The 24,334-nt window shown below is 39.5% G+C and overlaps 1 protein-coding gene and 1 long non-coding RNA gene across 2 annotated transcripts; both read left to right on the forward strand.

The window, feature by feature from the left end:
- The first annotated feature begins 6,212 nt into the window (after window positions 1-6,212).
- Window positions 6,213-11,784, forward strand: LOC119652081 (40S ribosomal protein S3a). Its single transcript, XM_038056022.1, has 2 exons — window positions 6,213-6,591; window positions 11,253-11,784. The coding sequence occupies exons 1-2, from the start codon at window positions 6,251-6,253 to the stop codon at window positions 11,713-11,715; spliced, it is 804 nt and encodes a 267-aa protein (XP_037911950.1). The 5' UTR covers window positions 6,213-6,250; the 3' UTR covers window positions 11,716-11,784.
- A 297-nt stretch (window positions 11,785-12,081) lies between these two features.
- Window positions 12,082-16,768, forward strand: LOC119652087. The gene is made up of 9 exons (XR_005249513.1): window positions 12,082-12,214; window positions 12,417-12,540; window positions 12,768-12,837; window positions 13,028-13,116; window positions 13,306-13,392; window positions 13,580-13,673; window positions 13,856-13,985; window positions 14,194-14,245; window positions 16,613-16,768. It is a non-coding gene; the product is annotated as an uncharacterized LOC119652087 (long non-coding RNA).
- The last annotated feature ends 7,566 nt before the right edge of the window (window positions 16,769-24,334 follow it).

A 24,334-nucleotide genomic window follows, 5' to 3' on the forward strand; every position in this document is an offset into this window, starting at 1 on the left:
TTCATTAAATGTGAAAAAATGTTGAACCGTTTGAATAGCTGAAAATGCATCCTTTAAGTAGGTGGCTGGAAATCGATAGTTTCATCCACTTCCATTTTGTCGTTGAATCAAACATAATTCAAACTTGGATTTGTGAAAGCTAAAATTTCATGTTCAGCCATATCTTCGACTGTTTCAAGTTTGTCATCAATACTTGAAAAATGTTTTCAACATTCTTGTTGCCAAGTCATCTACAGCCAAAGTACGGATCCATTGAGCTAAAGGTTTTGTAGACGACTCTGCTAGAGCAGTAAATCATTTTCATTAAAAGAGTCTTCTGTTACGTATAAATTAAATCCTGCATGTGCAAAAGAAGTGGCTATTGTGTGTGAAGAAGCATGATCCCAAGCTTCCGAAATTAAAAAAATGGCCTGAAGAATATGTAATTTCTAGCAACATCTTTTTCGTCGATATCTTTTAAAAGTTGCATCGTTTGAAGTTTCCTAAAATGTGTTTTTAGTGACTTTATTACGCCCTGATCCATTGGTTGGAGAACTACCGTAGTATTTGGAGGAAGAAAGACTAGTTTTATTGCTTTAACACATTCGGGTGAGTTAGACAGTTATCCAAGAGTAATAACATTTTCATTTTTGTGCCGAATAAGTTTATTGTCGCGTTATTCTAAAAAATAAACCGGTTTCATCTGTATTGAAAATTTAATTGCCTTTGCATCCTTTTCTTAAATTATCCAATCGATATAGATTCCTTCCGGTGCATCTGCTGCTCAGTTATTTTACCAAAAACAATGATGTGCCTCTTTTCAAATGGTTGTATCCATCCAACCGTGCACTCAAAAACTTCTAATTCAAGTTGGCTAACAAAGTCGGCCGCTTTTGCTTGTCATATAGGACCATTAATGGGAATATTGCGGCTTCTTTGGCTTCGGTTGTTTTAAATTAAGTGAAACTGAATTTTACTCCAGGAAAAAGTATCAGCTCACCTGATCTACGGTAGGAATCGGTTCATCCAAGGCAGTCACACGTCATCACTCCTCAGTCGGCAAAAAGGGGCCATCCACTAGCTGCGCTACGACGAGGAACACAGTGCAGAGTAACAAAATGACCTCATTCTCTTTCTTTATTTGTGTGTTTTGCCCTCTTTACCTTTCTATCAATTTAAATATATTAAAAAATGGCAAATGTAAATGTAAAAATGAAACACAGAATTTTGAATTTTTAAAAAAAATATGATTGAGAAAAATGTAAACATGCCAAAAAAGGATAACGGATCTAGGATTCAGCTCAGTAAACGCTTTATATCAATAATATTTTTATGTAAAGGTAGATTTCCTTGGTCAATGCAGTTTGTAACGGAGAAGTTATGCTGAATTGTAAAAATTTTCTATTACCTCCCCTCTCCTTTAGAAATCAAATTGGATAGTAGGTAAAAAATTATTTAGAACTGACTTGTTCACTTCATTTGTTGAATAGTAAATATTCTCCAGAGGAGCGTATAAAACATTGTCTATTCGGTGTAGTGGCATACCGCTTTCTATTCCTTTCTATGTTACAGCACACACACTTTTGCGAATAGTTGAAAGCGAAATTGGAGGATTAACGACTAACCTGTTTCCTACTCAAGATAGATTCGTGTTGGAATTGAGCTCAATTGTCTTTTGGTATTTTCACCATCATTGACTCATAATCATCATTTAAACCACTTTCCTCGAACACCAAATTAAAAGATGAATATTTATATTACAGGAAGCCTTTTCATTGAGATATGTACAAAGGACAGGAGCTGATGATGATACTTTAGGCCCAATACCTTATTATTATTCTGTTAAGGGAAAGTCGCACCGCGTCCTTGAAGAACTATTGTGCCCCTTTTACTGGTTATGGTGTACCTGTTGATCATAGTATCTCAAGCAGGCCAGTAACCGTTAGGAACTTTAGTATGTTCCCCACTTCCAGAAGTTTCAGCTTTGCATCTGGTATTAAGTGTTCTCCCAGATGTATCGACCTACTTTGCACAAGTGCTGGACACTGTCCCAGGACGTGCATAGAGGTTTCGTCCTCCTCCTCACAGAACCTGCAGGCAGTGTCCGTAGATATCCCTAGCTTCCCTAGGTGGTAGTTCAGCCGACAATGACCAGTGAGAATTCCCACTATGATTCGGAGGTTCTTTTTGGTGAGGTTTAAGCAATCCTTTGTGCGCATGGGTTCGTATCCCCCAATAAGCACCCTGGACTGCTCCATCCCTGGTAGGCCCGCCCAATATAGTTCCCTCAACCGTTTTTCTTCGTTTCTTAGATTCATAGCCATGAAACCGTTTCCGATTCCACAGAAGGGTTCTGGCCCGTATAAAGGCATCCCTGCTCCCTTCTTGGCTAGTTCATCCGCTGCCTCATTGCCTTCCAGCCTAGCATGGCCTGGAATCCAAAGTATCCAGACCTTGTTGGACGAGCCGAGTGTATTCAGTCTCTCAAGGCATTCCCATACCAGTTTAGAGTTCACCTGGTTGGACCTAAGTGCCTTGATCGCTGCTTGGCTATCGGTGAGATTAGCTATGTTCTGCCCCCTGTAGTTCCTTTGCAGATTAAAGGAGGCACATTTGTCTATGGCGTAAATTTCCGCCTGGAATATGCTAGTGTACCTGCCCATTGGCTCAAAGTACATTTTCCTTGGACCAATGACACCGGCACCCGCTCCCTCTGCTGTGAGGGATCCGTCAGTGTACCAAGTAATCAGTTGCTGGTTTAAGCCGTATGTCGCAGCCACGCTTTCCCAGTTTGTCTTATTACTCCAGCGTGTTTCAAACTTCTTATCGAAGTGAAACCTCGTTGTCATGTTGTCCCTCGGTATCAGTAATTCGGAATACCGCCTAGAAAGGATATCAATCTTCCTTTGATTTAGGCAGCTCCCCGCCTCACTCATGCTACCGGCCATCCTGAATATTGATCTCCTTGCCTGCATCTGTATGTGCAGATGGAGAGGGGTTAATCCCAGAAGGACCTCGAGGGATGCCGTTGGGCATGTCCTCATTGCCCCACTGATACACACGCAAGCCAGCCTTTGGAGCTTATGTAATTCCCTGGCTTGTGTGCTGAGTTGGGTTCTTTCTGCCCAGATTACCGCTCCATAGGTAATCATTGGTCTTACTATTGCAGTATATATCCAAAGTAGTATCTTCGGGCTACAACCCCATTTTTTTCCTGCTATGGATCTGCAAGTCATCAGAGCCCTCGTGGCTTTCCGACAAGTGTTTCCGACATGTGTCTTCCAGAGTAATTTCCCAAGTATTTGACCTCTGTTTCTCGTTTCACCTCCATATCATGTAATCTTATGGCTTTCAGGTGATCCAGCTTACGCCTCCTAGTGAATGGTACTATGGTGGTTTTGGTTGGGTTGATCCGCAGTCCCACCTTCCTGCACCAGGCACTAGTAACCCTTAATCCAGTTTGGATTCTATCACATAGGGTATCTTCATATTTGCCCCTACAGATTAGAACAATGTCGTCCGCGTAGCCCTGGACTTGTATTCCAGTATTAGTTAACACGTCCAGGAGTTCATCCACTACCATACTCCACATCAGCGGCGATAGTACTCCGCCCTGTGGACAGCCTTGAGTGGTGTTCATGATAATAGAATTTGTACCTGTTTGTACCTCTATTTGTCTGCTTTCTAGCATTTTGCCCATCCAGAGTGCCAGGGTGTTTCCCACTCCTTTGCGGCTCAGGGCATCCTGTATCTCTGTGTGTGATGTGTTGTCGAATGCTCCTTCGATATCCAAAAACGCGCACAGTGCAATTTCTTTTGTTTCAATGGCGTCCCGTAGTACCTCTGTCAGCTGATACAGAGCAGTTTCAGTTGACCTTCCTGCCCGGTAGGCGTGTTGACAGTGATGTAAGGGATTACGCTTTAGAACGTTAGTTCTAATATAGTTGTCTATGACCTTCTCCACCGTTTTGAGTACGGACGATGTTAGGCAGATTGGTCTGAAAGATTTAGGGTGAAAAGGATCCTTTTTACCCGCCTTCGGAATAAAGACCACTTTTGCCCGTCTCCATGCCCTTGGTATGTAACCCAGTGCTATGCTCCCCCTTACCACCCTCAGAAGAGACTCTAGGATAATTCCTAGGCCTCTCTGGATAAGTGCTGGGAAAATGCCATCTGCTCCGGGAGATTTCATTGGTTGAAAGGTTCCCACTGCCCATCTTAGCCTAGCTTCTGAGCATAGCCCAATACCTTAGGTTAACATTCGTGTTGCGGTTGTTCTTGCTAATAAAATTTGTTCCGAGTTCGTTTCCAATCTAAAATAGTAAAAGAATCGTACGGAATTTAGTGTTCGAGATAACCGTTGTTGTATTTTTTTTATGTAATTTACAGTAACAACCTTGTAGCCGAATATATGTGTTAGCAGCGGTTCCAACTGTTTCAAGGTGGATCTAAGATCAGCCGCGTCCTGGAAAGCCAAACGTTTCAAGCTTTCCAGAACGCGATGAATTGTCTGTGGCTTTGGAGGTGGAGGATAAATTAACTGTTTTACGCTTAAAGTAGATAAGATAAGACAGGATCTTGATCAGAGATACGTCGAGAAATGTTCAAATAGAAGACGATGGAAGAGAGAAGATCGCGATCGAATAGATACGACGCGAGCACAAAACATTTGAATTAAAGACAAATTGACGAACTTCTTTTGTGTTGTTATATTAGTGCATTTAAGTACTTTACAGCTGGGTTATGTTATAAAATTTGATTCTTGGAACTCTGCACAATTGCGTTTCATGCCAGAACAGACAAAAATCGGAGGGTTTTCTTTCTTATTTGGTCACTGACGATGAGAACTGGGTTCTTTCCAAAAATAAAAAACGAAGCAGAGTCATTTGCAATAAGAATAAAACACCACCCGTAGGGCCTCATTTTATGTTTCGTAAGATATTTGAGAAATTGTTCACTGGAAACTTTTCCCGCGTAACCAAACCTTAACAGCGGAAGTATGTTGCCCCCAGCTAGAGCATCTCGAAGCGGCGTTGAAAGAAAAACGTCCATCCCTAATAGAAGTAACGCCATATTTCACAATGACAATGCTCCCACTGCTGCACTCACTCAGAGCAAAAAAGGAAAGGAAAGTGCTACCCCATTTGGCTTACTTACCAGATTTGATTCTTTTCAATTATCATTTATTTGCAACGATGCGATACGTACTTGCTGAGCAAAAATACCACATTTTACTAGCACGGTATTCACAAATTAGAAGAAAAATTACAGAAATGGAAATTAATAACCGTTTTTTTACAATGTGCTTTTTTTTAAGAAAAAAAAAGCGGAGAAGTTTTATATTTCTAGAGCTGATAATAAATTGATATTGATCAACTTAATTTGAACCTAGACCTTAAAGTGTGTAAGAGTATTTCTATTTCTAATCCGTAATGATCCACGAGGAAGCAATAAAGTAAACATCTTCCTCGACTGAGATTATTTTCCTAATTTTATCGAGTTTGTATTCTTATGTGACAAAACTACTTCATAATTCTTTTCATCATCCTAATTTTGATGGCTTATGTACCGCATAACGTAGCACACACCACGGGCGTTTGAAGTGAAATTATTCAAATATCGTAAAAAATAAAACTTTTTCTCCTCTGTTTAATGGCGAGGAATAACCAATCAGTCAATTTATTCTAGCATTCAACGGACTACTAAAGCGTACGTTTGTTCGGCCAATGTGCCATTCCATTCCAAATGAGTGATTTTTTCTGAAAATGTAAACGGAGCCAACATTATATTGTTTATTTACTTTATGAAATTATACATTGTTCGATAAACATTTGCAAATTCGATTTTTAGAATATGTGTACACATTCTTTCGATTATTCCTGTCTGGTTTTCAGAGCTTTGAGCGAAATAAAGTAACGTTATTTAAGTTTAGGTGACACTTTAATTTGACCCTGAACTAAGGTCTACGGGTCCGATAGTGCTTTTGATTGCGAGATTTGATTATTTCAGGCCAGAATACATGCAACCTGGTGATGCGTCCGCGGAATTACTGTGAACTAGAGTATTGTCTACGTTACTTATTCCATTATGAAATAATGATTTCATCCCAAAAGCGCTAAGTAGCCACCATTTCTACGGTTTATCACCACCACCATTGTTTCATTCCTTCCCACCATTCCAACTTCAGTTCAATGTATTTCCGTCGTGGTGAAAACTTTTGACAGCAACGTGCTTCACTCAACTCACTCTTTTCTTTGGTTATCCCGTGAACATGGCGGTCGGTAAAAATAAAGGTCTGTCGAAAGGAGGCAAGAAAGGTGGCAAGAAGAAGGTTGTGGATCCTTTCTCACGTAAGGATTGGTACGATGTGAAAGCCCCGAACATGTTTACCACCCGTCAGGTGGGCAAAACTCTTGTGAATCGTACCCAAGGTACGAAAATTGCATCGGAAGGTCTCAAGGGCCGCGTGTTCGAAGTGTCTTTGGCTGATTTGCAGAACGATAACGACGCCGAGAGATCTTTCCGTAAGTTCCGTTTGATCGCTGAAGATGTCCAGGAACGTAATGTCCTTACAAACTTCCATGGCATGGATTTGACTACCGATAAATTGAGGTAAGTGTAAATTTTCGTTTGAATGATTCGGGCGGGTGCTCCGTACACGTCATGTAGCCTAACCAAGTAAGTTCCCTGGGAATTGAGTGGACGGAGGTAAACAATGTCTGGTTTGGATGAGGTGAAGTAGATACTTGTAGAAATGATTTTAAATATTTCTTAATTTGCTTCGAAACAAAATTCGTGCTAAAAGTTCGCCGGTGAATCAATTGGGAAAAGAGGTTAAGTTTTCGACGGTGTTTGGTGTCGTTATCCTTCTAGTGTCATCAAATTTGGATTATGGAAGTCGTTTTGGGCACCGTTGACAGCCGTATAAAGGGTCTGCCCTATTATTTCAAGTATATTACATTGATTAGTTCGAAATGAATTTTCCCTGAAATGTTTGAGTTCTCTTTGGTAGTAACACCCTTTCCATTTTGTATTTGCTACAGAGGTAGAAATTTCCTATGCGTTCTTGAGAAGCTTAACTCGAAAGTACACTCGTTTTTAGTGGAGAATTTTGGCAATCGGGGATATGAATGCCATAACCTTCACAATACACGAAATATGCGATGTGGTAAGTGAGCTTGTCCAAGGATGTAGGAGCATTATACCATGCCACTTGAAGGAACGTGCCTTCTAGGATTCGGAGTTTCCGTGCCTTTCAAGTGTGATAAGTTTTTCGGGTTCATCATCATATCATTCTCTACAGAACGTGAAAACCAATTTTGTTTCGCTTAATTTGTTCACTAACATATCTGGCCAATTGGATGTTAATAGTTCGTTCGTTGATTTATTTCTTTCCCTAAATAACTAAATATTGAATCTGTAATCCAGAAAATGCAGCCTCTTCGATATATCATTCTCACTTCAGTGCTGGCGGCACTTCCCTCAAGCGGGCATAAAGCATCAAGCTCTGTCAAAAACATGGTCAGATGCCTGAGATTTTGTGAATTTTGCAATGATATTGAGAGGAATTCCGTCCCTACATGTTGAAAAGAAAGAAAATTTATTGTGTATCTTTTTTTATGAAATTTATTTGATGTGATTCTTTAAAAATATAATATGTAGGTCGAAAACCTTGATGCCGAATTCTGGACGACCAGTAGGACGATTGCAATAAAACACTTATCGACATAAATTGCCAAAATAATATGAACGCACGGATCCGACCCTCCTGCCTTGAGATGCCTTAATCACAAGCTCTTGGCTAGTTTACAACTTTCATCGTATTCACTTTTTGGTCTCACAAGGCATTCTCTTTTAAACCTCAATTTAGCAATGCGGTTCTGATGCCGTCAATGTAAGGATGGTTTTGATCGGTTTTGATTACGTACGGTATTTGAGGACAACTTGAGAGTAAACCTAATTAGCTTTTAGTTTGAACATGAATGAATGAAACTTGACGAATTTTTTACACAATATTAATTTATTATATATCGATAAACTCATTCAATACAATGTACGTCCCATGCGTAATAATCCAGAGGGTTGAGGTCTGGGGAGCTAAGCTGTGTTCAGTTCATGGAGATTTTCAGCCATCCGATTTTGTGCTGCCATCGCTTTATGTGAAGGAGCAGAGTCTTGTTGAAAGATGTATGGGCTGTCACCGCGAACACTATCAATCCAGGGTTTCACTACTGTCTCTAGAACATCGATGTATGCATCAGAATTCATTCGGAAGTCCTTGAGTGAAGAAGCGAGGTGGCATGATATGTCCTTTGTTGCTCACAACAACCAAAATCATAACAGTAACTGGAAACTTCGTGTGCATGACAACACGAACCTCTGTAGGATCGTAACAGAGCCATTTGTCATTTCTGCGGTTGGCCTTTTGGTCTTGATCAACATTTTTTTCATCAGAAAAAAAAACCATAACATCTCAGGCGCTTCAGGGTGTTTAATTTTGTTTAGAAGGCGTGTTGATTGGATAACTCGCTGTTCCCGTGCTTGCTCCGACATAAACTGTCGTCTGTGCGAAACGTAGGATTTATACCGGAGAACTTCTTGGACAAATCGACAGATAAGACGATCAGAAACATTAAGCTCCCCCGCAAGGGCCCTCTTTGATTTTGAAGAGTCCTCGTCAATGCTCATTTGCACTTTCTGAGTAAATTCTGCAGATCGGATAGTGCCAGAACGTCGCACGTGTTTTTTGCGTTTTGCGACGATAACCGCATGTTTCTTCATTTCTTGAGTTAAGTTTTAGTCCTCCATGTCTTATCTGAAAAAGAGCAAAAATAAAAATAATAGCTTTGGGGAATTATAGTGACATATATGCATGTCCTCAAATACCGTACGCACCCTGTACGATGTCGTATTCCTGCGTGAATCTCCGCGCACTATCGATTGGGTTCTATAGTGTTAAATGTTTCCGCTTGTTTTTGCATAAAACGAAACTTTATTAAAAGCGGTTTACTGTCTGTCTGTCACACGCACATCCCTCCGGAAGGGCTGGGCTATATCGATTGACATCAAATTTTCTGGGAAGGTAGAAATTGAACAGCCACACATCGTTCGTTGTGCAGTTTAAGGGGGTGAGCTCCACACATTCAAAAGGGGTTGCTTTTTTTTCTCACCAAATATAGTCTGTGGTATCAAATGAAAAGTCTCGATTAGTACTTTTCAATGCTTAGTTCTGACATTCAATGTAAAATTAGGGAGAACGGGGCTGGAAAGTGATCATTCTTATCCCGGATCCATTCTCAGAACTTACTTAATCGGAGAATCTGAAAATGGATGAAAATCAAATCAATAAGGTCCCGCTATACCGTGCCTAGGTCCGAAATACCTTGCATGTCGATATCCGTTCAAATAAAGTTAATAATAATTCATGGCTATAATTTTTAATTGATGAAATTTTGTAGCAATATAGACTATGATATAGAGTTATAGTAGGTCAAAGTTGTCGCTTCAGTACAAATTCTAAGCCTTTGATTATCAGTAACACGTGAAAGTTGATATTCTGACATAATATATGCATGACGATCGTGACTGCTGGCTCGCCTGGCGGCATCATCAGCGTTATGAGGTCAAGACAGCGCCTCAGGGAGGCTGCAGTGAGGAGGATGGATGGAGGATGCTGGAGGAGAGACCGGGATGGAGGTGTGTGCCAATTTTGAATGCACAAGACTTTCAAAAGGTTGGTTTATCGTTGGTTAGCAAGCGGAAGTTTTAGCTGCTGATAACCTCCTCGAAAGAACGGTCCTTGGCAGAAGTGATCATCAGGGAAGTTCAAGCAAGCATTAAGGTCACCAGTAACGAAAACGTGCCTGCCCTTGAGGGAGTTAATCAGCTTGTTGAGCTCCGTTGTAAAAACTGTGCCTGTAGAGGAGGAAATGTTAGTGTTAGGCTGGCTGCTTCAACAATAATAATGTGCATGGCTGTCGGGTAGAAAACTCTAGCAAATGGATCCCTTTGCTTAGCGCAATGGTGGTCCACCGTATCCGTCCTTCTTGGATTTGACTGAGGTTGTAGCCTGCCAGACAAGCGTGGCGGGGGTTAAGGTTGATTTTGAAAGTCTGTTTTAGGTTAAGAATATCCATACTATTCGAGTTGACAAAACAACTGAGGAAGGATTTATTCCTCAGAAGACTGTATATTGTATTGGACAATCCATATCATTGATCAGATTAACAAAGTGGAGATCACTATCTGCAGCATCGCGTATCTCTTGGCTACAGCAAGAAGAAGCAATTCTATTTAAGGCTTTTGAAACTTGGGAGACTAGTCTCTGTTACTCAAAAACAATGACGGGTTGTCAAAAGTGTTGGCAGATGTGTTCGGCTTGGATTTTTGTTTGGGAATTTTACAGAGATTATTTGCGAGTTGCCTTGATGTCTCTTAAAACTTGGTTGAAGTCGGCATGATAGTGATTGGTTGGAGGTGAACCCACGTGAGGAGTTCTTGCCACTTAGGACAGGAGCGGTCCCTAGAGAGTCCGTGACATCCATATTTGCCTTCTTTATCACAACTTGGTATCGTTCCACATTCGATTTACATAGTTTTGTGGTGTAGCCCAAGCGTCCACATGTGAAATATTGTCTGGGTTTAGGGACGAAGTATTCCATTGGAGCGCGGGTGTATCCAGAAACGCTGTGCTCTGGTAGGTTCAAGTTATGAAAGGATGCGATTTTTGATGTTAAGTCCTATGGTTATTTCGAAAAACTTCAGTCCATCGAGGCTCAACCTTCTACTGTCTTCAAGGGCATTCCTGTAACCTAACACTGGGGAGTTTTTTCTTGTAGTGTCTAGATTGTAGAGGGTGATTGAGAATGAGGAATTCTATCTTCTGGGCTAGTGTAGGGTTGGGCTTTGGGAGCTTGTGATTTGGAAAATAGATCTGTTCCTGATGGCTCTGCGCTTTTTTTTATCAAGTTTACTTTTAGGTTTAAAGTTGCGGAGGTCCGTTTCTTAAAGGGCGGATTGTATTGTTGGAATTTTAGCTGTGTATGTAGTTGAGAGTTTTGGCTCTGGGGGTTTTCATGATTTAAATAAATTTATTAAGCATCACACTCAACCGAAAAGTCTGAAAAAACCATTAACCTCCTTTATGTCTATGCCTCCGTCTTGAGTTTTATTTGACCAAATAAAGTTGATAATGGTATTTCTCTATGAAAATTTACTAAATCGTTAATAAAAACGATCAACGTTCACACAAACTAATTCTTTTTTAATTTCAGGTCAATGGTCAAGAAATGGCAAACCCTCATCGAAGCCAACGTTGATGTCAAAACCACCGACGGATACTTGCTTCGTGTGTTCTGCATTGGATTCACCCTCAAGGACCCAATGTCCCAAAGGAAGACATGCTACGCTCAACAATCACAGGTGCGCGCCATCCGTAAGAAGATGAGTGACATCATTATCCGTGATGTTAGTAGTTCAGACTTGAAGGAAGTTGTCAACAAATTGTTGCCCGATTCCATTGCCAAGGACATTGAAAAGATGTGCCAGGGCATCTATCCACTCCATGATGTTTACATTCGTAAAGTTAAGGTATTGAAGAAGCCACGTTTCGATTTGTCGAAATTGTTGGAACTTCATGGAGATGGTGGCGGTAAGGGAACTGAAGGTGCCGTCTCAGAAGGTGCCGTTGTCGATCGACCAGAAGGATATGAACCTCCAGTTCAAGATACTGTGTAAAGGAGATGAAGAGAACAACTTGATTGTTGTTTTTGATATGATAAAATAATAAACAACTAAAAATTAAAATAAAATGTGTTTTATTTCAAGGTAATGATTTTGATTTCAGCTGATGATTTGTTCTCTGAGCGGATCTCAACAATCAATGTAAGTATGCCAGAAATTTATTAGTTACAAACTGTTATTCACATTTATTTCTTTTTCAGTCTTGGTATACTGAAACTTCAGGAAGACATCGTTTGGAATCCGCCAGACAAAATGGTGAGTATCTGAAAGAAATAAATTTAAGCCCTTTGTTTCCGTGATGACCAATATTTTTCGTCTCCAAAGTATCACTTATGCGGAAATTGTTAACTGATTTCATATAACATATCACAAAAAATTTACTGAGAACGAGCCATTTAAAATAACTTTTCAATTCTCTTTTTGCAGATACATATTTGGGATGCGTGAATTTAGACGGATTGGCGAGGTGAAGGTGAAATTTGAAAATAAAAATGTAAGTTAAACAATATTCCTTTTGAAGTCTCGTGTAAGCCATTTCACAAATGATGAAACTTTAACCCAGCTCACTTTGAAAATCAATGAAGAGAATTTGTTCTAATACCAACGCTAAATATTTTTCTGATGTGGATTATTTCCAAAACTGCATTGTGAGTTGCATGTGCTATAATTTAATCTTTCCTCATTTCATGAATCAGAAGTTATGAAGAGTGTTTGGATTGGAAGAGAGACGAATTCAGTTCCAAATACTTCCTGACTTTCAATGATAATTAAATGCCATTGGTGCACTGGTGAGGAAGATTGCGGCTCAAGATCGGAAAAGTAAGTATTGTAATTCTGTTCTGTTTTTTTTTAAAGGTTTTTGTGCAAAACGAAATCCTATTTATTTTTTCTTTCAATGATGACAACTTACCCAGCTCGCTTTGAAAATATATGAAGAAAATTTGTTCTCTCACCAACGCAAAAAGAATTTGCTGAATAAAATTGTTATTTCTAAATGTGCCTAATAATTATTTGAGATGCTCAGTAGTCGTATTTTCTTTTTCCAGGGAGGTCTATCTGATATAGGAAGTCACATGGCTCTGAACGTTCCCGACACTTTTGACACGAACGTGAAAAGTAAGTATTGTGGATGGTTTACTAGATAAACAATATATTTCAATGATGACAACCCAACCCAGCTCGCTTTGAAAATATATGAAGAAAACTTGTTCTCCAACCAACGCAAATTTATTTGCTGAGTGACCTTATAAACGCTCAGATTGTAATTAGCATTTAAATATTACAATGAGGTTTTTCTTCATTTCAGACTTGGTCAATATTTAAAAATCTCGAATGAATGAGAGCTTTAAATAATGCCTTGAAATCAGGAGATCACCGACTATTTGGTTTATCCAAGTAAGTATTCTAATCATACCCTAGTTCCTTATTATTTTCAATGATGACAAACCAACCCAGCTCGCTTTGAAAACATATGAAGAAAATTTGTTCTCCAACCAACGCAATTTTATTTGCTGAGTGACTCTATAAACACTCAAATGGTGATTAGGATTTGAATATTACAACGCTGCTTTTCTTAATTTTCAGAGTTGGTCAAATTTTGAAAGTTTCGAACGAGTGAGAGTTCCATAATGCATTGAAATCAGGAGATCTCCAATTAATTGGTCTTTCTAAGTAAGTATTCTAATGATATCCTAGTTCCTTATTATTTTCTATGATGATAACCAACCCAGCTCGCTTTGAAAACACATGAAGAAAATTTGTTCTCTATCCAACGCAAAAAGAATTGCTGACCGAAATTGTCATAGTTATATCTGCTAAATAAATTCAAAAACATTTAACTTTTTTTTTCTTTTTTAAGGTATATTTTCTAAATTTGTTCACCTGGTTGCATTGGGGTGGAGATGACTGATACGGCAGATGGGAGGAATACTCATGGAGGTTGCAGAAGATAGGTTAGTATTGTGATTGCCTTGTTGAATTGTTAAATTGTCCCAATAGTGACAAATTAGTCCACTTTGTTTTAAAGAGAATGAAGGTTTTTTTCTAAACCAAAATTAGTTGAGTGGAATTGTCATAAATGAATTTGTAAAATGTCTTCCGATGTTAAAGATCCATGTCATCCATTTATTTTCAGAGATTTTCATCGTCGGCCTGACAATTATTCTGGGTTTATATAATGTGAACGCTGTTTGGGATGAAGTGGTCGTTATGTGGACAGATTTCAGTTCAAAAGCGAAGAAGCTAGGAGTCTTTCTGGGAAGAAGGTGCGTATCGCGAAGTTTATAGAATTATTTTGTTCCTGTTTGTTAAAATGATGACAACCCAACCCAGCTCGCTTTGAAAATATATGAAGAAAATTTGTTCTCATACCAACGCAATTAGAAATCCTGATTAATATTTTAAGACCAATCAGTGCGATTTATGGCTCATTGCTAACATATTTGGTACTAATAGTTTTTAATTTTTTTACAGATTACTTGATGCTGATTATAAAGTCGTGGACATAGACGAAATTTTTGCTAAGGTAAGTTAATTATTTTAATTAGTCTGGCTAACAATACAGTACTCCAGATATGAGCAAGCGTGAACGAATTTACAAATTTACTTTATTATTATCGACCTTAATTTCATCAGTTAGATTTGAGGTTATTATAGGACTGTGTATATAAATAATTCGGTATTTTCATCATCAACGGCGCAACAACTGGTATTTGGTCCAGGCCTGCCTTAATAAGGAACTCTAGACATTCCGGTTTTGCGCCGAAGTCCACCAATTCGATATCCCTAGAAGCTGTCTGGCGTCCTGACCTACGCCATCGCTCCATCTCAGGCAGGATCTGTCGCGTCTTCTTTTCCTACCATAGATATTGCCCTTATAGACTTTCCGGGCTGGATCATCCTCATCCATACGGATTAAGTGACCCGCTCAGCGTAACCTATTGAGCCGGATTTTATCCACAACTTGACGGTCATGGTATCGCTCATGGATTTCATCGTTATGTAAGCTACGGAATCGTCCATCCTCATCCTATCTTGTACAGTAAGAGCTTTGACCCTATGGTGAGACGTCTCGAGCGGAACAGTTTTTGTGAGCTGAAATAGGCTCTGTTGGCTTCCACAACCGAGCGCGGATTTCATCATCGTAGTTATCGGTTGTGATTTTCGACCCTAGATAGGAGAAATTATCAACGGTCTCAAATTTGTATTCTCCTATCTTAATTCTTCCCGTTTGGCTAGTGCGATTTGATGTTGGTTGGTGGGTTTTTAGACTGACGTTGCTACCATATATTTTGTCGTGCCACCATATATTTTGTTTTGCCTTCATTTATGTGCAGCCCAAGATCTCGCGCCAATCGCCGCCTGCTCAATCTGGATGAAAGCAGTTTGTACGTCTCGAGTCGTTCTTCTCATGATGTCGATATCGTCAGCATAGGTCAGTAGTTGAGTAGACTTAAAGAGGATCGTACTCCTCGCATTTACCTCAGAATCACCGATCATTTTCTCGAGGGCCACGTTAAAGAGGACGCATGATAGGGCATCCCCTTGTCGTAGACCGTTGTTGATGTCGAATGGTCTTGAGAGTGATCCTGCTGCTTTTATCCGGCACCGCACATTGGTCAGGGTCAGCCTAGTCAGTCTTATTAGTTTCGTCGGGATACCGAATTCTCTCATGGCCGTGTACAGTTTTACCCTGACTATGCTATCATAGGCGGCTTTAAAGTCGATGAATAGATGATGCAACTGTTGTCCATATTCCAACAGTTTTTCCATCGCTTGCCGCAGAGAGAAAGTCTGATCTGTTGCTGATATGCCTGAAGTGAAGCTTCTTTCGTATGGGCCAATGATGTTCTGAGCATATGGGGTTATCCGAGCTAGCAAGATAGTTGAGAATATCTTATAGATTGTACTCAGCAACGTGATACCTCTATAATTGTCCACGGTTACCACAAAGGCCCTTCAGCATTCCCACGACTTCCCAAGACGCTCGCAATGCATTGCGCCAAGTGCTCTTGGGACGACCCACTCGTCGGCCATCTTGACAGAGTAAATTCACTGCATGGCGTAGCCCACAATATCATTGTCGCCCTTCCTCAATGTGCGACCTACCCACTGTCACTTTCGTCTTCCGACTACTGTGCGTACGATCTTTTGGGATAGTACCAAGCCAGCATACTTCAATGGTACCATGCAGACAGGTGTTGACGAAAGCTTCGAGCTTTTGGGCAACATTGGTGTTCATTCGTAGAACTGAAGCACATTTCAGCGAACCGTGAGCGTTGGTGCGGTTGACGCTCTATACCCCACTAAGATAGGGATAAGGGTTCCCCTTTCATCCCTGGTGAGGTTTGAGGATAGACATTCAAACTCGTGCATGATTTTCACTGAAAAGACTACAGATTTTGTAAACATCCACGGTCTTATTGCCAAGTAAAAACCACTACAGTGAAGAACTAGTGATAATCAGCCACTTTTCTGTTTCGCGAGTTTACTAGTACGCCCAAAACTACATCCGTCGTTGTCGGTTAGGGTCTAAATGTATCTACTGAGAGTAGATATCTAGTGGCGCAAACTTATATTACAAAACACGAATGTTTTTTTTACATTTTAACGAAAATTTTTTTGTTCCGAGAAGATATCGACGCAATTGCAGATTCTGTGTTGTTTCGAGCGAGTTGCTTATATGCTGGGAGTACTGTTATTTCTGTAAATGCGCTTTTCCCCCGATTTAACTGGGAAGCTTGTCAAAATGATGATTTTTTTCTCAACAATGAACAAATTATGTATGTGTTGTCATTTAGATAGTAGAACTGAGTTAATTGCCATAATTCTTATCAATTTTTGGTTTTGGATGAAGTAATCTAATCATTTTTTTTTCTTAAATTTGTTCCAGGTGCTGTGCCAACATTAATCGCAATGAAGACCATTTTAACGATTAATATATCAGGTTGTCCACAAAGTTTTCGCACAAATATTAATGTGACAATTAAAAAGCAATTAGCAGACAAACCAAACCAGCAGGTACAACATGTGATATCCCAATGGAAAGGTCAGAGTCCTAACTATAAAATGCATGGTAAATTATCCTTGAAGGATCAGTGTTGTGAAGGATATTCAAGGATAAACATGGAATTCGACAAAGTACATTTTCGCCATTGCATTTTGTACGAGTTTCAAATGGGGACGAAGGTGCCGAAGGCGATTGAAAATTTGTCGAAGGTATTCGGTGAAGGAAAGGTAAAGCGCAGGACAGTTTACGATTGGTTCGAAAAATTCTACAGCGGAGACCTGACACTTGAAGATGAACCTCGCTCAGGAAGACCCTATACGATTGACGACGATATCCTGCGCAACAAACTGGAAGCGAATCATTTTCTTTCGACACGTGTGCTTGCAGAGGATCTCGGTGTATCAAAATCAGGAGTAGCAGTAGCCATTACGCGTCTTGGATATGTTTTGAAGAGCACAAAGTGGGTACCGCACGAACTGACTGAGCGAAATCTGGCCGATAGAGTGAGAATTTGCTCCGCTGACCTTTTACGGAACGAAAACGACCCTTTTTTGAATCGATTGGTAACTGGCGATGAGAAATGGATTGTGTACGAAAACGTAGCGAAGAAACGAGCCTACACTCATCGAGATCAACCGGGTCCATCGGTAGCAAAGCCGTCTATTCATCAGCAGAAGCGAATGCTCAGTATATGGTGGGACGTTCGTGGCCCCATACACTACGAGCTTTTGGGACCAAACGAGACCATTACCGCCGATAAGTACTGCGAGCAGCTCGACAGATTAAACACCCAGCTACGTTCGAAACGACCAGCATTGGTCAACAGGCGAAATATTGTCTTTCATCATGATAACGCCCGGCCGCATACATCTTTAACTACTCAGCGAAAATTGAGTGAGCTTGGCTGGGAAGTTTTGAGTCATCCTGCGTATAGTCCCGACCTTGCTCCTTCTGATTACCATTTGTTCAGGTCCCTCCAACATTTTCTGGATGGTAAAAAAATGACTTCTGAAGCTGACCTCCAAAGTGCACTTCGCACGTACTTTGAGGGGAAGGGGGAAGAGTTTTATAGAGGGGGGATTTTGAAGTTGCCCGATAGATGGAGGGAAGTCGTATCTAATGGAGGCAATTATATATTAGATTAAATAATTAAAGGTTTTTATAAACTTATCTGCTGAATTCTGTCTTTGATTTGTGCGAAAACTTTGTGGACAACCTGATAATATAGTACTCGTAGTTAGTCGGAGAAGAAAAGAATTTTCAGAACTAAGAGTATAGTCATCCAATAGTAGTAGTTAGTCGAACCTAAAAACGGACCAAAAGCCAACAGTAGAAGACAGTGGTCTGTAATCGAATGATGTGCGCAGATGTGGCTAAGCTAAAGTTAATAAGCTAAACTTGAGAGAGTGTTGGAAGGAAAATGAAAATCTTCACCTAATGGAGCGTCTGCAGGGGAACCACAGACAGAGTGGCATCATACTGTGGTATACTACAGGGGGCGCCATTTAAATTGAAGGCATCTGGCAACACTATAACTTTTGACAGAACTGTCAAATCGACTAATCAAATACCGCGTTACAAACGTCAGTCTTAGGAGATTTTTCGCCATGGACAGATACACTTCAAAAGAACGTGCTGAAATTGTGCAGCTATACATTCAAAATAACTTCTCAATTAGAGTGAAATTATGCGGTGTTTCCAACGATTAATTAATTGAAATAATAAAACTTGTTGTTTCTTTTTCGTTGGTGTGGGTATTTATTCTTGCAAATACCGATATTTCGGGAACCACTTGTTCCCTTCATCAGTGCAAACAAGTTTGCTCATCTATAGACATTATGTTCTATTTATACTACTCTATACTATGATATTAAATTACGACTAAAAACTTATATCTAGGTCCTGAAAAAGAAAATAAATATTTAATTTAACTACCTAATAGCTAATGTATCTTAAAACTTATATCTAGGTCCTGAAAAAGAATATTTAATTCACTTCCTAATAGCTAATTTATCAATCCTAAAACAAGACGAGATTATTTTACTTTAAGAGTTTTCTAAACAATGGGGAATAGCAGTTACCCAAATCTGAGTTCAACCTAGTGTCAACCGGTTGTTTGTTGATGAACCAGCTTTCGTAAGCATCCAGTTGGTTAGTCTTTCTTACTTGCTTTAGGACTTTCAAGTCATCAGCGCTTACTTTATGGCCGCATTCGACCATATGTTTTGCCACCATAGATTTAGTGGGTTTTCGGGAGTGCTTTACAGCCAGCTCTAAATCACCAGCTCTAAAGCACATGAAGGAGGCAGAGCTGGCTGTAAAGCACTCCCGAAAACCCACTAAATCTATGGTGGCAAAACATATGGTCGAATGCGGCCATAAGGTAAGCGCTGATGACTTGAAAGTCCTAAAGCAAGTAAGAAAGACTAACCAACTGGATGCTTACGAAAGCTGGTTCATCAACAAACAACCGGTTGACACTAGGTTGAACTCAGATTTGGGTAACTGCTATTCCCCATTGTTTAGAAAACTCTTAAAGTAAAATAATCTCGTCTTGTTTTAGGATTGATAAATTAGCTATTAGGAAGTGAATTAAATATTCTTTTTCAGGACCTAGATATAAGTTTTAAGATACATTAGCTATTAGGTAGTTAAATTAAATATTTATTTTCTTTTTCAGGACCTAGATATAAGTTTTTAGTCGTAATTTAATATCATAGTATAGAGTAGTATAAATAGAACATAATGTCTATAGATGAGCAAACTTGTTTGCACTGATGAAGGGAACAAGTGGTTCCCGAAATATCGGTATTTGCAAGAATAAATACCCACACCAACGAAAAAGAAACAACAAGTTTTATTATTTCACTTCTCAATTGTGCAAACACAACGTGAATATCGAAAAATAAAGAAAGTGAAAACTGCACCGACTGACGTTACCATACAACGTTTTTACGTGAAGTTTATTGATCACGCAATCTTAATGATGCCAGCCACGCGTCCAGAATGCGGATTTATTGCGCCCATTGTTTCCTGGTCGCATAATATCGAAAAATGGTGATTTTGACTGGCCACCGCGCTCTCCAGATTTAACGCCACCGGACTTTTATTTGTGGGGCTATTTAAAATCCAAAGTATACGCTGGAAAGCCTGAGACTCTGGCTCAACTTAAGGACAACATTCGAAACGAAATCGCCGCCATTACGCCGGAAACGTTGGCCAAAGTGATGCAAAACGCCGAAAAAAGGACCAATTTGTCCATCAAGTCCAAAGGCCAACATTTACGCGATATCATCTTCAAAAAGTAGTTAAAACAAATCTCCCTGAAGCAAAATAAATGACTACGTAAAAAAATTGAAAATATTTGGTCTTTTATTTATATTTTTTTTAAAAAAACATCCCTTCAATTTAAATGGCGCCCCCTGTATAATAGATACTCATTATCTAACGATATAAGATTTGCTGCAGTTTGCTAAGTCGTCTTCACGAGGCATATTTGTAGAATGTTGTAAAATAGATAAAAGGTGCAATAAATTAAAATTTAAAATAAGATTTTCTGTTTTTCAGTCAATTGTATTTTGTGAAATTTCGAATTTGCTATTGCGGTCTGTTGAATTCTGAATAATAGAAATATTGGTGGGAGAGTGGGTAGACCACTGAAGAGGTAGAAAAATAGACCAAACTTTCGATTTTTTTTTAGATGATCGATATTTAGTAAAAACATGTTTAGGTATTGAATTGTGCTCATAAATTTTACCAGAGCTGTCCAAAACAAAATGGCTGGTTCCCAATTTTTGTGTCGAGATCTCTTTTTTGTCATAGCTGCTTGGCTTGATAAATTTAGTAGCTTTCGAAGCTCATCAGTTCCTTTCCGTGTTTCCCAGTACTTTTTCAATAAAAATGGAACTTTTCACTACATTTTAGCATTATCTGGAATATCGTATATTGGAAATCCCCGCTCCACCTGCTTTTCTTCAATTTTGAGAAAGCTTTCGACAGTGCTAACAGGGAGTGTATCTGGAATGCTGTAATTTCTGCACTATTGACAACGGGGAGTACTCAATAAAGGAAATTTCTCACCTGCCGGGAGTTTAACCTTATGTAGTGGTCAAGATCTCGAAAAAAATAAAGGAGAATTCATCGGTGATCCCTTCAAAGAGGCAAATTGTGGATAAAAAAGACCACTTCTAGGACAGAGCGGAAAGTTATGTCAATTGCTGCGAACCGCAGGTCACTTTTTCAAGAGCTCAATAAGTTGGTCTATGTTCTAGCCTAGAAAGAGCGAACTTTTCGAAGGAAATTGAAGAATGCGGCTTTCAATGCAGGCTGCCGGAAAAAAGCCACACTTTAGCTGAGGGAATGAAAAACACCGGATTTGCGATCGCTAAGGAATATTCAAAATTCAGCGCAGAATATTGGAAAAAGGTCGATCAATATTCCTTCCGAATTCTTAGATTCAAAATCATTATGTTAATTGAATAATTTTTCAGATACAGTTCTCTGACAAATCAATGTTCCATCACCTTAGGACAGTTATTGGGCTTGTGAGAAGACGTACGGAAGAGAAGTCTGATGAGTTCTACATTAAAAAAACTGTTAAGCATCCCCTACCTGTTATGGTATGGGGTGCAAATACCATTAAGAGCCATGACCTCTTTATTTCGTCGAGACGACAATGAGACAAGACCAATATAAAGAAGCCTTGGAGACAGTCGCGCTGCTATAATGTTTTTATTTTTGTATTTTATTTTTCTGTAGGTGCAATATGGACTGATTTATAGCCCGCCATACCTGAATTCGTTGTTACACAAAAGACACTTTCAAGATCAAATAACGCAAAACCATTAACTTTATTGGAAATTGAACTAAAACTTTTTTAAAGCGCTTCAAGAGAAGTTAGTGATTGAAATAATAACGGAACTATGATCAAGATAATGTAATTACCTCAATGTTTGATATAAAAATCAATAAAAAGAAATCCTAGATTTTCTATCCCCCGTTTAATTTCATGTAACTGTTGCCGAAGAGCCTTGCGAAATGAGGTTCGCTCGATTTGTCCGGTAGGCTGGTGGTATTCTACCTCTGAACAGGGTGTCTGAGTACGCAGGACCGTTGAATTGACTAATTCTTAATCGCGGAAAAGGAACTGGTTGTTGAGCAAAGATATTGGTGTGTCACCATAACTATATCTCAAGACGTGGTGATAAGTGTAGACATGATCGTATCCCATCTTAGTTGCGATTAGTAATATTTGGGCTGTTCGTCAAGTTCATAAAATTTGTCGGAGTTTTATGTGTGTCGGTCGTCATAAAAGTTATATAAATTCTAGGTTTTAAGGTTTTAAAATCATTTTTTTTTTATTTTTAAGAAATAGGTAACAAAGATTGGAAAAATGAACAAAACAAAAACAATCTTTTAAACTAGCAAAAATAACTTAAATCTAATGGCGATTGTGGGCTCTCAAAATTTTTGGATAACGATTTACAGGGGAACAGTAAGAAATAAAAATCTAATTTTACAATAAGTTGTCGGGAAATGGTAAAAAAAAACCGACAGAATTCTCTTAGCCTTAGTGGCAAAGAAAGCAGGAAATATGAAAGTAATAATAAATGCATAATCGTTTCAAAAGATACTTTTAACTCAAATTATTGTTCTTAAAACTATCATAATAAACTATTTATTGTTCGGTTTATATAAATTTGCTTTTTTCTTTTTTTACAATAACGTCCTTGGGGAGAAGAAGTAATAGTAATAGTTGTAATATTTACAAAGAGACAAAGAATAAACACATGTGTATGTATAAGTTACAGCTGGAGGCAAAAGCAGCATATGTACATATTTACAAAGCCCCACCAAGAAACAAATGGCAGAACTGAGCACGACCGCCGTTAACCGGCATCCCGCTGCCACCAGTACCAGGATTTTTTTTTTCATCCCGCTTAACATCAATTACCTCTCGATTTGGAGTATCTCCAGTCCAATTCCGGAGCCCCCACAGTCAAGTTCGGGGGATATTCTATCCTTTTGTCCGTGGCCCGCCAATGTATATGATACATAACTGGATCACCGCAGAATCAAGAATTAGACCATTCCTGTCAAGATACGCGAACGCTTCAAGAGGAATAAAGCCTGTTATGAGAGTTTTCTCGAAATACCCATCATTTGGGTAGAACGGCTGCGAAGCCCAAGGGTTCTCGCCATGCGGAACAGATCGCATTATATGATTCCGAATCAATCTGACGATAACTGTCGATTCTTGGCAAAGCAGCAGCTGCATACATCACTTCATTAGTTAGATAATGCTCATAGTTTGACGAAGCAGTCCTATTAAGCTCCGTGCAAGCACGCAGAAATTTCCTTTCAAAGATCCTTATTTTCTCCACCGGTCTAACCAAAGCAAGATAGCAAATAATCTTTACCTTCCGGCTAAGATGTGGAGCATAAAAGAGTCTTCGAAGAGACATGAATTCCCAGCGCTTTCTAGCGCGACTTTAACGTGCTAGTACAATTGGAGACGCTCGTCAAGACGCACACCCAGGTATCTAACGCACTTCTTATGAGGAATACACTTAAAACTATCCTCGTTCGCGACAGTGAGGAAATCTCTCCAATTCCTTTTCAAGTTCTTACTGGCGGACACCAAGGAATTTCGAAACAGAATCGTTTCACACTTTTTCGTATTGATTTTCATCCGTCAGCTGTTCGTGAAGAATTTAATATCATTGAACATATTCAAGTTCAACATATCATTGAAGATATTCAAGTTACCTTCTTGTGTAGGCTATCAGATCGTCAACAAAGGCAACGACCTTTTAGGTGATTTACTAAACTCGGACAAGTTAAGTAATTCGCCGGCGCGCTGCGAAAACTGTGGGCGCAGTCATTGTCTCTTGCTGTAATCCATTCAGAACATGAAATTTTTTACTAGTAGTGAGATTTCAGAACAAAGCACTTGCCATACAGCATACTACACATCATCGCTCCGAGGTGGCTGGGAAACTCGTTTTTCTGGAGCTTGAAAATCAGTCCATCCAACCAGATGGTACCAAAGGCCTTCTCCATGTCTATGAGGCAAACGCCTACGCACTCTCCATTGTTAATCCGCCAGCAAATATCAGACGTTGCCTTTGTTATTGCATGTATTGTCGAACGTCCAGATCGAAACCCGAATTGCGCATTTGACAATAATTCCTTCCTCTTCATATGCCCGTTCAAGGCTTTCAATACCAAAACCTCAAACACCTCGCTGATGTTGCGGCTCAGGGCATCTTGTATCTCTGCTTGCGATGTGTTGTCAAATACTCTTTCGATATCCAAAAACGCACAAAGTGCTATTTCGTTTGTTTCTATGGCATCCTGTAGTACATCCGTGAGCGACTATAAAAGACAATGAACGGCGTCTTGCGGTAATGGATACTAGTTTTTGGACTAGTGACGTGACACGTTTTGATCACATTCAAAATGAGGATATCCGCGATCGATATGGGGTTGTACCGATCATGGAAAAACTGCGAGATAGGCGTCACCTAATTCGCGCTAACGAGAATTCACCTGCCAAGATTGGTCTGAACATCGAAGTCGATGGTAAGTGACCAAAACGCTATC

The sequence above is a fragment of the Hermetia illucens genome, chromosome 1 (assembly GCF_905115235.1).
Source record: "Hermetia illucens chromosome 1, iHerIll2.2.curated.20191125, whole genome shotgun sequence".
NCBI lineage: Eukaryota > Metazoa > Arthropoda > Insecta > Diptera > Stratiomyidae > Hermetia > Hermetia illucens.

Bases quoted from the DNA above. Each gene is read 5' to 3' on its own strand.
- LOC119652081 (XM_038056022.1), top strand. From the start codon at position 6,251: ATGGCGGTCGGTAAAAATAAAGGTCTGTCGAAAGGAGGCAAGAAAGGT. The intron at 6,592-11,252 runs GTAAGTGTAAAT...TTTTAATTTCAG, and splicing joins TTGACTACCGATAAATTGAG to GTCAATGGTCAAGAAATGGC.